Source organism: Semicossyphus pulcher, unplaced genomic scaffold, assembly GCF_022749685.1.
Source record: "Semicossyphus pulcher isolate SPU_LCO1_2020_fin unplaced genomic scaffold, fSemPul1.0.p SCAF_18, whole genome shotgun sequence".
Lineage (NCBI taxonomy): Eukaryota > Metazoa > Chordata > Actinopteri > Labriformes > Labridae > Semicossyphus > Semicossyphus pulcher.
The window spans coordinates 11,945,719-11,963,182 of record NW_027211691.1 but is presented as its reverse complement, the minus strand read 5'-3'; the positions used below and the strand labels follow the sequence as shown (position 1 = coordinate 11,963,182).

General features: G+C 43.0%; 1 protein-coding gene across 1 annotated transcript in view; it reads left to right on the top strand.

Moving 5' to 3' along the window:
* The window catches only part of LOC138596230 (myosin heavy chain, skeletal muscle-like), a 111,205-nt gene extending 97,277 nt beyond the window's left edge, over positions 1 to 13,928 (top strand). The window contains exons 23-28 of the mRNA XM_069667853.1: positions 1,803 to 1,912; positions 2,391 to 2,465; positions 4,085 to 4,178; positions 4,264 to 4,304; positions 10,624 to 10,726; positions 13,680 to 13,928. Of these exons, the coding sequence (XP_069523954.1) occupies positions 1,803 to 1,912; positions 2,391 to 2,465; positions 4,085 to 4,178; positions 4,264 to 4,304; positions 10,624 to 10,726; positions 13,680 to 13,928 (672 nt within the window). The remainder of the gene's footprint in view (positions 1 to 1,802; positions 1,913 to 2,390; positions 2,466 to 4,084; positions 4,179 to 4,263; positions 4,305 to 10,623; positions 10,727 to 13,679) is intronic.
* Positions 13,929 to 17,464: the final 3,536 nt, after the last annotated feature.

The following is a 17,464-nucleotide window of genomic DNA, read 5'->3' as shown; positions in this document are numbered from 1 at the left end:
TTCATTTAAATAAATGTTAAATAAGTGACTATCTATTGCCAAATAACACAGTGGTGATAGAGCCTATGGCCCACTGTCATTACAGACTGGGTGTCTGATGCGACTTTTGCGGAAAAAATAACACGTGGCGCCCAGTTAGTGAAGCGTTTTCCATCGCTCAGCAGTGGTTGGTCTGCCAGAGAGGGTAGGCGGAGCTAAGCGGCTGCTTTTCCGGTCTCTGCAAGTGTTGCGAGTAAACAGTAATCTACTATGGCTGAACAAACAAAGAAAAGATTGACGACTACAGATACAACTTCAAAAATAAGTGAAAATCCAAAGAAAAAGAAACAAATCCGACGCTCAGATGAAGGCAAACAGAGTTAGGATATCTTGGAAGTGTGCTCCCGCAATTGCCATTGGTGTCGCCATAGGTGCCGCCAAAGAGAACGAAACTGAAACGTAAAGTACATTAAAGGGCCTTGACTACTGCCTTCTGTGATAAAATGTTATGTCAGGTGTAGGTTTGTATGCAATACATTACTACAGCACTACAGCCGGTATTAGAAAAACGTGGCACAACATTGGCTCATTCAGCATTATGTTTTATTTAGTTACATTATTACATTCAGATTGCACATTTTGCCCCAGAAGAACACAGGCAAAAGCTGTTACAATTCTATGTTAGTGGTTTGAATTTCTTTCTTAGAATAAGTGCTACATTTGAACTCTTGAACTGGCTGCTGACTCTGTAGCCCAGGGCTGATATGTTGCAGGAGTAAACATTATGTTGTCTCAGATAAAGTCGTGAAACTTTAAATATTTGACCCCAGGCAACTAGAAGCATCTTATTTCATTGTAAACTTGGGGTGCAGAAGCAGTAGTACTGTAACCATTTTGTATATGAATAAGAAGAGTAAGAGTTTTACCGATATGTTAAGACACTGTAACCTTCACAAGAAAATGAATAAGAAGATATACAACTCATATAACAACAGTATATCTGGCATTCATATGGTGTTTCAAATACACATGCAAACATACATATGTGCACACAGCAGTTGATATTTTGACATTTTAGGTTAATCACTTGACATTTTTGGTTACTTAAATCGTAACCCACATATTGAAAAGTTTTTATGGGAAGATTGGATGGTATATCAAGGTGTTTCCATGGCGATAAGGGTAATGTGTCAGGGTCCCGAGAGTTTAGGCATGGAAAGGTCCTCGCTGATAAGCAGAATGAAAAAGTCAGCAGTTTGGCCGGTGCCATCCCATCGCTGTTTTCACCCCTCACCTGTCGTCTCCTCTTTCCAATCTCCAGTCTCCGAGCTGCCCCTGCTCTCCCCCATCCTCCCTCCTTTGCACCCGCTTAATACCTCACCCTGCTATTTATACCTGTGTCTGCAAATGCCATCTCTTTCATCCTCCATTATTCTCCATTTACCTAATTTTTCTCTTGTGTTGCTATTATGCGCTAGTTTTGACATTTATTTTCACCTCTCTTTTTACCTATTAGAGACACATTCATCCCTTTTTTACCCTCCTTCATTTCACACCTTTGGCTCCCTCCACCACACATTTGCTAGTGTTTGATGATAATATTTTCCTTGACAGAAGGCAATGCATTTAAGCTGCAAACCTCTGTTTAACCCAGGTACATTAAAACAACAATGGACTAAAATATTGTCCAAAATGTTGTTTTTTCTGCAGCACAAATCCTGTCAAAGAATAGGGGAAAAAAAGAAATTGCATCAAACATTTTTGCAGGTTAAACTGTTGCATGATTTTGTGATAACTTGGTTATACTCGTCTGTGTGTTAAAGGTTGAGACACTCCGGTTGGAGCTGGAGGGGACACGCTCTGACAATACGAACCTTCGCCAGGAGAGCCAGCTGGTCATGACTAATGTCAACCGGTGGATTACGGAACAAAAGTAGGATCATATTAACACTCTAATATATATTTTTTGCTATAACTGACAACATTTCCATTGAAAAAACTTTTTGTTGTGTAGAAAAGTGTGTAGAAGAAGAGCGTCATTTCTTAATGTGTACTGTCCTCTTATTGTGCTGCAAAACATAATGTAGTGTATAATAAGGATAACTGGCACATATGTATTTCTTAATACACATCCTGCCTTGTGTACTTTTACAGTTTATCATTAGAGTCCAGAAGTCTGGGGCGCTGGTTTAGCTCACTTGGTAGAGCAGGCGCCCCACATACAGAGGCTACAGCCCTCGAGGCGCTGATCGCAGGCTCCACTCCCGGTCTGCCGATCATTTGGTGCATGTCATCCCCAACTCTCTCCTCCCCAAATTCTCTGTCTGTCTTCAGTTATCCTATGAATAAAGACAAAAGCCAAAACAAAAACCTTAAAAAAAAGATTTCACAAGTTTGTCTTCTCCTCTCAGGGCCTCCAACAAGAGCCTTACTGCCCAGATAAAGGCCCAAAACAAGGTGCTGCTCATCATCACTGAAGAGAAAGAGTGAGTACTGCGTTCAGATTTTTAAATCCTCAATGAGTGGATATTTGTTGGAGTACAGCTGTGAGTGTGTTTTAAACCTGTGCACTAGCTTTTATTTTATTATTGGGGACATATTTTAGCTGTGCAATTAACTTTCTATGATTCTAACATGTTTTTGAAACACGTTGGTGTTGTTTGTTTTGTTTTTTTTATGTTCATTTAATTATTTTTCGGAGCCTCTCCTTCCTCCTGAAACGAACAAGCCGTTTTGCCATTCAAAGGTTAGACCTTAGCCACGACTGGCTGACGCTCCCCCCGCACTACACTGTCACTCCAAAGTTGTAGAAAACATGGCTGCTCTAGGATCGCTTACTTGGCCGTGTATGTACGAGCCAGAATCGCCAGGAGCTATCGGATTGGTTACTAGTATTTGAAATCTTGTCAACAACTAGACTACAAGCTAGAGCAAGAAGGCAGCCTGAGGTAAACGACGGTAAATGAGGATTGGTCGATTTCAGCGCAAGCAAGGTTCTACGTAGAAACCTGCAGCTGTTCTGAACGGCCCATTTCAGAGGCGACCTTTTTAAAAATGTCATTCTGGAAAAACACAGAATTATGCAGTTTTCACTTTTTCATTGTGAACAATAAACACCCAAAAATGTGAAACCCATGCAGAATATGAGAATATCTATTTAAAAGATACGGCCCCTTAAAGGTGACTACAGATGGGGGGCAAAAGAGTTCAGCTAACTCCTACATTAGCTAACTAGCTCCCACTGGAAGAGTTTGATATTAGTGCTTGCATGTGTGTTTCTTTGCACGTGTTATAATGATTCAGATGGACATACTCACACCTGATAGTCAATCTGCATGTTTGTATCATCATGACTCTCTCTTACACACACTCAAACACACACACACACAGAAGAGAAGACAGACACGGGGCGTGACATATTCCTCTTTCCAGAGATCAAAGCGGTCTAGCCGTCTCCTGTCATGCCACCCCCCTGCGGTGCCATTCCTTCCTCTTCCTCAGCCCCGCCCAGCAGCGCTGCAACTGTCTGTTCGTCTCCTTTTTTACTCTCTCCCTCTCTCTCTTAACTTGTGTGTGTGTGTTTTGTTCTTATGTTTTTGTTATGCTAACCTGTAGCTTTACTGAAAGTCTCTCTACACCTGAAACACAAGAGCTGTGTGAAGTCGTAGAAGTTTCCCTCCTTAAAGTCTGAATAAACAGAGGGTTATGTTTCTGCTTCCTCTCCCTTCAAATACATCAATTTAATGTGTTGCACAAATAGTGTTGTTGTACAAATGAATAAGAACTTGTTTTAATTCTTTTGATGCTGAGGATTGGTGGGATAACAAACTGAATAAATAGCCACAGGGGTAAGTGATAGATGGCTGTGGAAGCATAGCATTTCATTATATGGATCAGGATGTGTGTGTTTGTGTGTCTGTGCTAGTTAAAGGCTCGTTCAGAAGCAGAGAAACAGGCACCACTGCAGTTTTGTGGCAGAATATTTCCCTGCCATGTTAACAAGAGTCTCTTGATGATAATGGGTGTCTGTCTCTCTCACCGTGTCTGCCTCTCCATGTATATCTCTCTGTTTAACTACGTCTCTGCATCTCCCTCGCTTTGGCAGACATCTTCAGGAAGCTAATGACACGCTGAACGCGGAGGTAAAGGGACTGAAAGAAGTGGCGAATGAGAAGGAGAGAGACGCGGAGCGCTTCAAGGTGAAGAAGCGCAGGGTGGAAACACAAGGAAGTACAAATAAGAGAGTCGATCACAAACAGGCTTTGTTTTTTATAATTGTTGCAGGCCCAGATCAGAGACCAGGGCATCCGGCGAGACGAGAACACGTGAGTCATCTGTGTGTGTGCGTGACCGTACATATGAGTGCATACATTTAGCATTCGCCTCTGACAAAACATTGCCCACCATGTTTCGCTCTTTCACACACAATCTAGCCTGAACAAAGCTGATGATGATAATAACAGCTGGAGTGCCAAGTTGTGAATGAAACACCCCGTGGGCCTTGCCACCTGTGAGTGTGTGCGTGTGTGTGTGTGTGTGTGTGTGCGCTTGTGTGTGTTATGTCTCTTCTTTAATCAGAATCCGTTATTCATGCTGGGCTTTTAACAATGATTACACTCCAATCAACAGCCCATCCTCTCCTGCTTGCCACCCCCATGGCTGTCAAATAGCATTCATCAATAGAGAGGAGATATATTTATTATGTTCATTAAGGCCATTAAAATGAATGTGGCACAGATGGGATCGGGTGTAGGATGGAAGTGAGAAAGGAGGGTGTGTGAGTGCGGTAGAGGGTGTTTGTGGGGGCACCTGCCTGTGGCGGTGCGCCCCATACCCTCAGTGTGACCCCCTGAGGTCTCCCTCATTAACAACCCCCCCCTTCTCTCTCCCTTTTCACATGCACACACTCATGTTGCGCCCCTCCCCTAACGAAGCACCAGGCTCTGTTTCCAAAACGGATCAGATTTGTTTTGACTGGGGTGGGTTTCCAACGCTATTCAAAGCTGTCAGTCATTTTAATGATATCATTAAGGGGCCGCGACAGAAAGATGAATCGCTTTTCTTTGTCTTTCGCTCATAATTGCGAATGAGCGAGAGAGAGAGGGACAGAGCGAGAGAGGCAGTTCATATAGATGTATGCATAAGAGGCGTTTTGATTGAGCGAATATAATAACATGGAGCGAGATAAAAACAGTGAATGAAAGCTTCTTCCATAGTGTCTCCCTATCCATTCTCTCTCTTTTCTCGCCCGTTTTCTTTATTATGAGGATTCCTAATTTATTTCATTTCATTATTGTGCCCCCCCCCCTCCTCTACACACCTACCCAAAATGCCATATGTATGAAAATCATACATCTATAAGGCAACAGATATGTCATGATATTTGCATGGCAGCCGTATACATTCAGTGTCTAAATCTCATTACTGGTGGCAAAGGGGATATCTTCCCAGTGTCTCTGCTCTGTCACTATCACTGACAGCGATCAACACGGTGTGAAGGTTTTGTCATTAGATATGCCTTTATTAAAGAAATTTATTATGATTACACGGCCTACTGTTCCAAAGCAGCGGGAGTGTCACGGCTTCACATGGTGGATGACATTTTGCACCACGGAAAGGTGAGAGAGAGACAAAGGGAGAAGACATTCAGATTCATGGTGTTATTTCAGAGTTGGAAAAGTTGTTTAAGGCAAGAAATGTCTTTTTATCACCAAAATAAAAGTTTACTTTATTTTGAAAAAAATATACATTTGCAGGTTTTTTGATTATTTTCAGATTTTCAAAATTTGACTCATTCAAACAATTTTCCTTCAAGTTAAAGCTTAAAATGCAATTGGAAGTTCATAGTCATGCTAGCAATTTTCTGGCTTTAGAATTACCGTAAAGTCGGGAATATAAGTGACACAGGAATATAAGACGCAGTCTGTTTTGGGGGGTATCTATTAATTAAAACATGTCAAGTTATTTCAACACTATTTGAATGTATTTTCATTTAAAACACATTCAAAACAAACACAAATTACAGCCTACCATCTGCTCTCGCCATGTCGAGTTTGTAATCCTGCTAGCTCCCGGTGCTGTAGCTAGCGGTAGCAGGAAGCCTACACTAACATTGATTGTTGCGAGGGTGGCGGCTGCAGTGGCGATCATGACGGTGCATGTGCTTGACGAAGCGTTTGCAACAATCAAGTTACTGCGGCATATTGTGAACAGGAGACGATGTAGCGACTCGGACCTGGAAACAGTTTAACGCGGAGGTGTGACATCACCACTTCACAACCGGATAGCGCCATCATCTGGGTAAAATACTGTAACACAATATACATCTCTGCATCTTATACCGGTGTACTGGTCGCACCGATATATAGGACCCAGCCCACTTTTTAGATGAAAAAACATATTAAAAGTGCGTCTTATACACTGAATATTACGGTAAGTAATCTTTGTGCATTAGCCAACTTAGAGCTCCATCCGGCTCATGCACAAGCCAGAAAACTAGGGCGAGATCTGGAAAGCTGATCTTTTAAATAAGGAGCAAGACCAAATGTTTCGACACAAAGCATGGTTTCATCAGAGTAAAACTTTGACCTGTGCACAACATCCAGCATCCAGATCCATTTAGTAGCTGTCCTGGAGCTGTCAGTCGTCCTATTGTGATGTAACTGTAGATGTGCGTTCTTTGGGAGCACCGTAAGGTCTTCTTGTCATGTTGGCTTACTAACTGAGGTAGGAAGTCCATTCTATTGAACAGTTTAAAACTAGCACTATTGACAGCTAATAAAATTTTCAAAATAAGAGGCCTGTTATTGAAATTAGGAAACAATTCTTGGGGCTGGGCCTTTGGCAGCAATGAACAACCCCATCAAAAGCCCACAGATCATGATCATCTTGTTAAATGTGCCTGCACAAACTTCTCCAAGGGGCTACTGTATGTATAGCGTGACGCGTTTTCCATACTCGTACGGTTGCATAGGAAAAAGGATGCTACTTTTCCCTTCCTGTCTTCCCTCCAGAAGTGTTTAATATGCGTAAAAAGAAGAAGAATCCACCCTGATGATGTAAAAATGGCTCCTGTTTTTGTCTTGCCGCAGTGTTTGTGTTGTAAAACAATGAGCTAATGAAGGTTTGCTCTGAAATCTGAATAAGATGCAATTCACAGATGCGAAACAACAGTATCTTGATTATATCCAAGTCTCAAACTAATTAGTTTGTTATCAAAATCATTCAAATTTCACTTCAAATTATCTCAGATTACATCTGAAACTATTCTAATTCCCGCGCACATTGAAATGCACTAAGTGGCAGCAGCAGAGATTGATGCTGTTTGCTGCGACTGTCTGGCACAGCCCATGTGGGGCGGGGGGGGAGCGCTCATAAAGCATCAGGCTTCATCACTGCACCACTAACAATGTGCTTCCAATTAAGAGCAGCCAGTGATCAGAAGCGAGGATTTGTACAAACACAGAGAAGTAAAACGACAGAGAAACAGAAAGAGGAGATAAGAAGGCGTCTGTGTGAGGAGACAGACAAGTCTTGCATAAAATTTGAGATGAGCGCAGTAAATAAGAAAGATGAGAGCAAGATTGGAGCGGGAGGGAGAGCATGTAGTTTATTGCCTGGTTTAGAGAGCATGGCAGCTTGGCTTTGACACTAATGACTGTAATTAGACACACACTGATTGGGTTAGGCCGCTAATTACACACATCCATGTTTGCGTGTAAACACAAGAACACATGTTTACACAGGCGCGATGCCAAGTGCTCAGCGCATCGCTGCCTTCTCACATCGGGGGCATAAATCTCACACAGTTGTCTCAGCTGCGATGATGTTTCATGATCTGCTGAGGACCACATTAACATCCAGGGAAGAGTTTAAATCATGGGAGGAATCTGCAGAGATGTGACGCTTTGGATTTTATGGAGTTGGCTTGTGCTTTAAGTTAATGTTTTTCCTTCGCCGCAGCATCTTTAAAAAGGCATTTATAATTTTAGAGATCAAAGGAAGCTTCTGCATTTCTTCTTATTAATGTTCTTTGTATCGTCATTATGGTGTGAAATTAAAAGATTCAGAAGGGTCAGCTGCAATTATGTTCAGTTTAGGAATGTCATTTCTCAGGAAATGAGGTTTCTTGAAAAAAAATGCTTACATCGGCCGAGCTTAATTATTTTGTTGGTTAATAGGCAGTGAGGAGATTATGTTCAGCTGGTGTATGTATGGAAGTTCACATATGAGTTCATTTTCTTCTTCTATCTGTTTGTATATATATTAGGGGCGGGACTAAATAAAGATACAGCAATATATCGTCGTCCTGACTCGTGCCATACAATTATCGATATGCTGCTCCCAAATATCCATATTTTAATTTACAAATATCTGGCGTTCTAAACATCTAAACAGATTTCCCTGCGATTTTGAGTCACCGCATCACTACGTCATGACTCCTCGCGTTGGCGCTCATGACATGAGTGAGGGTAGCTTGAACGGAAATTAATTGGGCGAAGAAGAAATTGACGGCAGGATAAAAGAAGAAGACAGCGGGATAATGTCGGACAGTGGTGAAAAGAAGTTACGAGATGCGCCAGCCACTTTCAAATCCAGAGTCCTAGTTTGTTTTTACAGCTTGTATTGTTCTGTAAATTTAGTTTACAGACTGAAAACATTTGCGTCTCAGATTGCGTCAAATTCTGTGAAACTGACACCAAATTGCACTGAATAAATACATTAATCCTTCACTTGACTTTTATAGGGGCATTTTGTGTTCTTCAGTTCATAATGTGAATTGTCGCAGAATCGCTGTATCGCAATATTATCGTTATCGTGGGCCACATATCACATATTGTATCGTGAGTCGCCCTGCAATTCCCACCCCGAGTATTTATATACTGTAGTTATATTTATTTTTTTATTCTGTCTTCAACTTTAATTTAAGATTTAAAGTGGTAATCTCGAAGATCTCAGTTTTGTTCTCTTTGGCGGCAACAATGGCAATAAACCATAATTGCAGGCACACACTTCCCAGATATCCAGACAGTGTTGCATGTGTGATGTCCACGGTTGACTCCGGCTGTAACTCTTGATTTTCCTCGCTGGCGGTCGCGTTCCTTGTTAGACTGTTTGCCTTCATCTGAGCGTCGAATTTGTTTCTTTTTCTTTGGATTTTCACTTATTTTTGAAGTTGTATCTGTAGTCATCCATCTTTTCTTTGTTTGTTCAGACATTGTAGATTACTGTTTACTCGCAACACTTACCCTCGCCTACCCTCTCTGGCAGACCAACCACTGCTGGCTGATGGAAAACGCGTCACTAACTGGGCGCTGCTTGTGATTTTTTCTGCGAATGTCGCCACAGACACCCAGTCCAGAATACTGCAAATGCAAAGGCTTTCATCAGTGGGCCATAGGCTCAATCAGATTGCGCTAATCAGTCACTGGATCCTACCGTCAATAGGCTGGAGAATGCTCATGAAGTATTATTTCACATCAGAACTTTACTGTTATTTGTGTCATTTGTATTATCTTACTGTTTAGATCATTGCCTCCTTCAGTGTTTTAGCTTTGTCCTGTCAGTCAAGGTTTCATCGTTGCCTATTAAAGAACCAAATGACAAATCCCACTGCATAGATTGAGCAGTATGTAGTTTTAATGCAGTGATTTTAACAGCCAGTATGTTTACAGTGTTGCTGTTGTCTGTTGGTTGAGGTTTTAGATGGTTGCTGAATTGTTTCACTAATGACAAAAATGTCAGATCACATATTAGCATCTCCCTCAAATGTCTCCTCAGATCTTAAATGTTTTAAGTTACTGCTAATAGGGCCAAAAGTTTCTCTGTATGTGTGTGTGTGTGTGTGTGTCTCCGCTCTCCCCCATCTTCAGGAACAATGATGCCATTTATTAGCGTCTGGATGAGCATGCGCGTCTTCTCAACTGAAGCAAAACGGGACCGTCTTTCCATCCGCCGCTCTGATAGAAAATCCCAGCTTGCTCTTTTACAAGAAAATTAACATTGGGGAGGTACAGCGGTACTTTAATGGGCTAAGAAGTCTTCAATAAAGTATTTAGAAGGTTTTTTCCGAATGCTAACTGGACAGGTTCACTGGGGCATGAAAGAAAGAGCGTAAAGCGGGGGCAGCGAGCTCTTCAGCCCGCACAGAGCACCATTATCCACTGTCGTTAATTTAATAGACATTCCTTAGTCAGCCCTGAGTCTGAAGATAGCAGACCCTCGCATTTGTTTGTCATTTCCCCCAAAACGTTTTTAATAAACAGTTAAATCTTAAATGGCTTCTTGTACTCTTAATGTTCCCTGGCTGCGGTTGTGTTCGTTTTGTTTTTGTGTTTTTTTTTAGATGCGCTTTCATATATAATTTAATGATTTCTGGAACCCATTTGCTCACCCATCTTTGAGTTTAGTAATAAGTTATAATGAAGAAGGTTATAATGAAGATGATGCACTCCAACTTCTTTATGCCCCAGATTTCAAGGACGTTTCATTCGAATGGTTTTGCCTTGCAAACGATACCACTGAAGAGAGAGATTAAAGCTGACCGTGAGGCTTGAAAGAAAAGTTTTTATTACTCTGTTTTCTTAAACTACAAAGATTTAGTGTAAAGAAACTAATCTGTGTGTGTCTATGCGTGTGTTACAGCATGGAGAAGCACGGCTGCGTGGCTCTAAACCTCTACAAAATCGAGGACATGCAGACCAGACTGCGCAGCAACCTAGAGGCCATCGGAATGCTAAATCAACAAGTAAAAGCACACTCATACACACACACACACACACACAAGGTCCTGGCAGTCCTTTTACCCGACAGATACAAACACACACCCACACACCGGCCCACCTGCTGTTGAGCTCACACAGAAGAGGAAGCTTTCATGCGTCCAACTTCAAACACTTACACACAGGCGCACGCAGACATCCATTTCCTCTTCCTGCGATAAAAGTGAAAGTCGGCAGAGAGGAGGGGGCGTGCGTGCAGCGCGGGGAAGGGGGGACAAATCGTATCGGGAAAAAGCAGTGACGTGTCTTTCCACTGGTAAATGATTTCCCTTTCATGAGACTGAGAGAGGGATGTATATCAATACAGGCACGCTGATCTCTCCGTGACAGCGTAGGGAAATGGCCCGCTGTGATAAAACAATGTGGGGGAAAAAACACAGAGGAATATTCTGAGGAAAAGCTGACATTTTTTACTTGTGTTGAACTTCACAAGAGTCAACAAATCACCAAAGGAGAGACAAATCAAAAGTACTCCTCAGCCCCCTCAGTTCTCCAAAACTCCAGGGCCTGGGGAACGGCTCACCCGACTTTTGTTAGTCTGCCGAATGGCCCACTGATTGACGGGCTACGACGAGAGCGGGTACTTGTTGAAGTTTTAATGTAGTGTTGTTTCAGAGGAAAGCAGATGGCATTAGCTGCACGATGAGGCAGAGGAAGAGGCAGACGGACGGGGAAGAGAGAGAGAGGTGTTGTTTAGCAGGTCAGGTGTGTAATAGCACCTCTTAATCTCTGGTGTGAATCATTACACATATCGATCCGACATGGACAGTCTACACACACAGACATACAAGCACAGGTGGGATATAGACAGTTCATTTACACAAACCTATTCCCTTCACTGTCCACTAAACACACACGCACAGATACCAGTGAAGAAGCTGAATGGAACGTCTCGGTTTATCTGTGTGAAAGGCGTCCGGTTATAAATCAGGTCTGTGTCTCTGCTTCACATCAGTCTCATTTACTCATCGTCACAAACTGCTTTAGTGCTGCGGCTTCCTCCCTCACCCTCAGGCGCATATTAACACCCGCCACACAACACGCGCACGCATGATTTCCATCCCCACTGTCAAGCGGATTTCACGCAAACTTTTGAAATGTCACACGAAATCAGATGCGAATTAAGTGATTTTCCATCAACTGGGATGATTATGAACAACAGCTGAGAGGAACCGAGGTTCTCTGAAGAGTTGATTAGCGTGAGGGGGGATGTTTTTGTGCTTTGGTGTCAGAGAATGTCCAGGTTGTTGCATGGTTTAGTGCACAAAAGTACAGCCTCCACTACATGCTGCTGCAGGGAGCGACAGGATTGACAGGTTTTGCACAATGTTCCCCGTCTTTTGTGTGTTGTTTTCAGCACATCATCCTACGCCAACAGAGCCAAAACTCCCTTAAAGAAACTTTTTTGCCGACAAGAAGAATTTTCCGTCTCTATCCAAGCTTTTCTACCTCTTTAATTTTCATAATTTGTATTAAAATCCTCCACTGGAAACCAGCCTTTCAAAATAAAAGCGAGAGCGCACTCATGCAGCAGGAATAAAAACACCCCCTCTGTGTCCTTTTCTCTTCTCCCCCCATTCATACACATCCTTTTCATCCCAACATACGCACGCCAGTTCACTCGCGGTATGTGAGCGTCGAGGAGACAAGCTGTGATTTTTAATTTCACCCCCCTCCTTTGCAATTAGGAAAGCATCCAGAGCATCCAAAGACGTGGAAAATTAAACAGGTCTCTTTGAATATACGGTTAATTATAAATGTCAACCTCAGTGTTTTTCATCAGGAAATTCTATTGCTTTTGGCGTCACATGAAATGAACACGTTGTAGGATGTTAGCAAATACTCTGTAAGCGTCTTAGGGTAGTTTTGACACATCGACATGTCATTGGCTCCTCCAGGGTTAAGCCTAAGATGCTGCTATTTAATACTCTGATTTATTGAGCAGGTTTGTGCGTGCGCGCGCGTGTTCGTGCACGCTGTCTGGAAGGGTAACATTAGCAGAACAGTCCGGAAATGTGTCTGTCTCATCTCCGTTTGTGTTTTTCTCTCGCCCTAACACACACACACAGTCACGCACACACATGCACACACACATGGCCAGACATGTCGATGTGACATCATTCTTTAACCGCAGCTTTCACACAGACATACGCGCGCAATAAAAAACAGATGTGGATGAGTGCAACTGTCATTACCCGACGTGTCTCTTTGTCTCTCGGTCCTTTAATTTCTTATTTTACTCCTCCTCGCAGCTAAAAATACATAATTTCAAATCCTTTCTCCTCTTTTATCTGCCTTATTACAATTTTTAGACTGGCACATTTTGCATATAATTACCGCGCCGTACAACAAATGTAAATGCTAATATTTTTCGTTGCATTTAAAGCCACTTTTTGACTCACGCTCCTCCCTGCCTTTACCCAAATGTCCTTGTCAGAAAAATAAAACACCCTCAATTTAGCTAGGCTGTAATTGTGTTTCAGGGAGCCCAATCATGTTCTGACGATGTGCGATTTGTTTTGAGTCACGGATGATTTTGTGTCAAATCGACCTCTAATGATCGCTCAAATTGGCTGTTTTCATGTCGAAATTTACACCGTCGCATGACTCCCACTTGCAACCATTTCAAACTGTGAGCACAATACTCTCCTGAAACGCGGCCGCAATTTTCCATTTGCATTCCCTTTTTTTTTCCAACAGGCATGAAAGTAAGTGTGAAAGATGAATTAAGCACGTAATAGGATGTCAGCTACTTCATCAACTTGATAGTTAGATGGTTGATATTTACTGGTAACTTCAAGTAAAGCTTTTTTAAAATCTTAAATGAATCTGATGTTTGAACTTCCTGTTCCTTCCCCCTTTTTTTCACTATATTCTGTCTTTCCTCTTTGCATATGCCTCTCTTCTTTCCCCCTCCAGTTAAACGCCCTCAGCCAGGAGAACAAGCGCCTGCGTAGGCAGCTGGAGGAGGAGAGGTCCGTGCGTCGACAGGCAGACTACCAGCGCTCTTCTATTCACCTCCCCCTCTCCCTCAGTGCCCGCCCACTTCCTCCTTCAACCCTACCCTTATCCATCCGCCGCCCCTCATCCCCTGAGCTGGCACACAGCGACAAGGGACATTCCCACCTATTCCGAGCAGAGCGGAGCAGGGCCGGAGAGACCAGGTGAGTCCCAGGCTCTGGGTGAAGTGTTCCGGAAAAAAGGCCGACCGCCTCTGCGGAAGATGCTCGATCTGGGAGAACAAGCAGGGACCTGATCAAATGAAGCCCCCTGAAGACTTTGACCTGTCATGACTCCTTGACCTCCAGCTCCTCACCGGGGAGCGTACGCTGTATGAGGTTAATGTCCTGCAGGTCAAAGTCAAGTCCCAGGGTGGCTTTTGCCGGAGGGGGGCTCAGGAAGCGGCGAATGATGGAATCTCCTCAAATCATCAAAAAATATAACCACTACTATACCATGAAGACATTTATCCTGGGCGCAAATTAACATATTATTTATAGATTTAAACTTCAATTCAGAGATTTCATCCTCATAATGCTGCAATGCTAGAAGCAGTGGTAGCTGGTAACATTAGCTGTGTTACTTCTGCAACAAAACAGTAGCACTTAGCACTGGAACATGTGTTGTGTCTGCACTTTCCAGCAGTTCTGATGAGCTGTAATCAGTCCTTTAGTGTTGATGAATGTGTCTCACACTGGAAAGAGTCTTGCTTTGGATAAATGAGAGACAGCACATCATCAGTATCCACAGACATACCTCAGATGTGGATGTGTAAGCCTGTAACACAGTGTCTGATTACGCTGCAGCTGTGCGCCATGTGTCCCGCATCTACCGCGGCGAATGTGTCTGTATGTGCGAGCGCGTTGTGTGTCTGCGACTCTCTCTGTGGGCGAATGATTACATTAGATGTTCATTATCGGAGATGCTGCTTTATATTTTGTTTTATACCTAAAAAAAAATGTATTTATTGATTTTTCTCGGTTGCCGTGTTTGAGCTCCTGACGGAAAAATAAAAACAAATAGATTTCTAAGCAGTCGTACATTTCTCCTCAGTTTTATTCCATCTGTCAGTGTGCTAACAGTATCTTATTTCAACCAGCTGGAGGTGTGTAACAACAGGCTAACAATGCTACCTCTTAACATTGCATAAACAAGCATTCCAACAGTGTTAAAAGACTGCTGACACAAAGGTGTCGACGACTTCTAAGCAGAAAAAGCGTCTTATAATTTCTGTACATTTTAGTTTCGAAGGAAGGACAACGACACACTCGCACCTTATTGACCTGCAGCCTTTTCATGTGCATCTGCAGGTGACTCGTGGCTCTTATGGCGGTCGATGCACGATCAAAGACGAGGAAAAGAAGCATGCAAATATCTTAAAGAAAAGGAGCGTTATTTTACTGGGATAATGAGAATTCAAGACTCAAGGCTTCCTCATCTTGTCTCCCTCTCCCCCCACCTGTCTCCCAAAACCCCTTTTTTTTATCCTTCATTGCTTCTGTACATACATAGCTGTTGTATAGCCGGTCAGGATGTCGTACATTTTAATGATTTAGAGCCGAGCTGCATGTCCTTGTTAGCTTGGTTTTCCTCATTTGCCGTGTCACACTCAAAAATACCCTTCTTTTATGTGCAAACACACATGCGTGCACCCACTCACACATCTAGGCATTTATATTCTTTGGCAAACACACACACACACACTCTTACACAAACGGCGCAGTCATTAAAAATGAAACCACAGGCTTTTTGAAAACTCCCAGGACTGAGGGAAAAGTCAGCGGCGCAGCGGTGAAAAGAGTCCCCCTGGAAACAATGAGGAGAATGATCATTTGTTGTTCTTGAAAACCCGGTGAGGTTTCACAGAGGTTAAGCTTCCCTTTGATGTGTTTTTAACTCGTTTCAGCTCTGCGGAGGGATTAGTCAGCCTCTCACACACACAAACACGAATGCATGCACACACACACACACAAGCACATACAGGCTCTTAATTTCCACACCATGAGCTCTTCTCTCACAAAAGAGGAAAGCACAGAACAGGCTCCTTCCTAACCTAATTTCATCAAATGAGAGTGGGTGGTACTTCACTGCTGTATGTGTGGTCCCTTGAAAATCTGTGGTATACCAGCGAAATATTGCAAGTCAGTATTTTTCTTTTCATCCCAAATTAGCGTGAGGCTGTTTGTGAACAGTGTGGGCCCTCGACCACGACAGAGACGCAGAAAGAGAGACAGAGGAGCTGTTGATCATCGCTGCGCTCATTACAGTGTTTACGAGGCACTATTTGATCCCTGTTTCAAGATACAAATGACTGGAGTGCTTGTGCCTATTGTGTGTTTTTTAGTGTGTGTGTGCGCAGCTCCAGTCTGGACTTCCCTGTAGGTCTGTGTGTGGTTGCCCATGCTAATAATCACACAAAAAGCTTGCGATCAAAGCCTGTGTCGTAAGCAGCTCTGCAACAAATAGTGTTTGTTTACAGCAACTACCACAGTACCACATGAGTGGAGAGGGACCATACAAGCAGAACTCACAAGGATGATTTGCAATGATAATAAATCAAACAAGAAAAGTAATTTACAGAAGCCTTTATTTATGTTCTATGTTTATTAGTTGTGTCACATCTGTATAAATTGCTAGGAATGCACGTATATCACTATGAGCTCTAAGTTTCCTGCGGGAAGTCATTAAAGTTAAATGAAGCAAGCTCATTCTTAATCTGAATTTGCAATGAATGTATTAAAAACAGTTCTGCACGGTGGTGCAGTGGTCGAATCCCAGTTCAGACGTATAGGGCCTTTCTGTGTGGAGTTTGCATGTTATCCCCGTGCATGCATGGGTTCCCTCTGGGTACTCCGGCTTAGTGGTCTTCACACGTCAAAAATGTTGCGCCCGAACCCAGAGAGACCCAGAAATGTGCAACCGGGAACAGAACAGCATCTGTCTATTATTTGAAAGCTGGGACCCGGACCCGTGCAGAACCAAGAAATGTCGGACCCGACCTCGGCCGGGCGAAACAGACCCGATCAGCTCTGACTTTGCTATTAACAAGTTACCGCTAGTCAGTTGTCAAACAAAACTTTCTGTCCTACCTGTGTGCTGTAGCCTTCTCCCCTGTGCCTGGCCGTGCATCCTCCGCCAAGAAAGTTCATAAAACTCATCCAGGGTTTCTGTTATCCATGTTGTGTTGATAAAAATGGCAATGCTAATCCACTAGTTATTACAGATTTAAAGTCCAGGTCCCTAGGGTTCCGGTAGACCCGTGAAGACCTCTACTCCAGCTTCCTCCCACAGTCCAAAGATATGCTGTTTAGGTTCATTGATGCCCGTACGTGTGGGTGTGAGCAGGAAAAGTTGTCTGTCTCGGCCCGTCTCAGCCTGGTGATTGACTGCCGATCAGTCGAGGGTGTACCCGACCTCTCGCACAATGACAGCTGGGATAGGCTCCAGCCTCTCCGCGACCCCGAACAGAATAAACGGTGTAGGTAATTAATAGATGTATTCAAAGCTAGACCATCTTACTGTTACAGCAATAACTACATTATGCATTTGTTTGACCTTCATGTAATAACTCGTAAACTAACTAATAAATCAGCTTAAGGGAAGGTACCTCAGCACAGAGCACAGACTTTTCCAATCGGAGTGCGATAAATATTGTGTACATGTCTCATATGTATATAATTTGCTTATTTTAAAATTGTCATGTC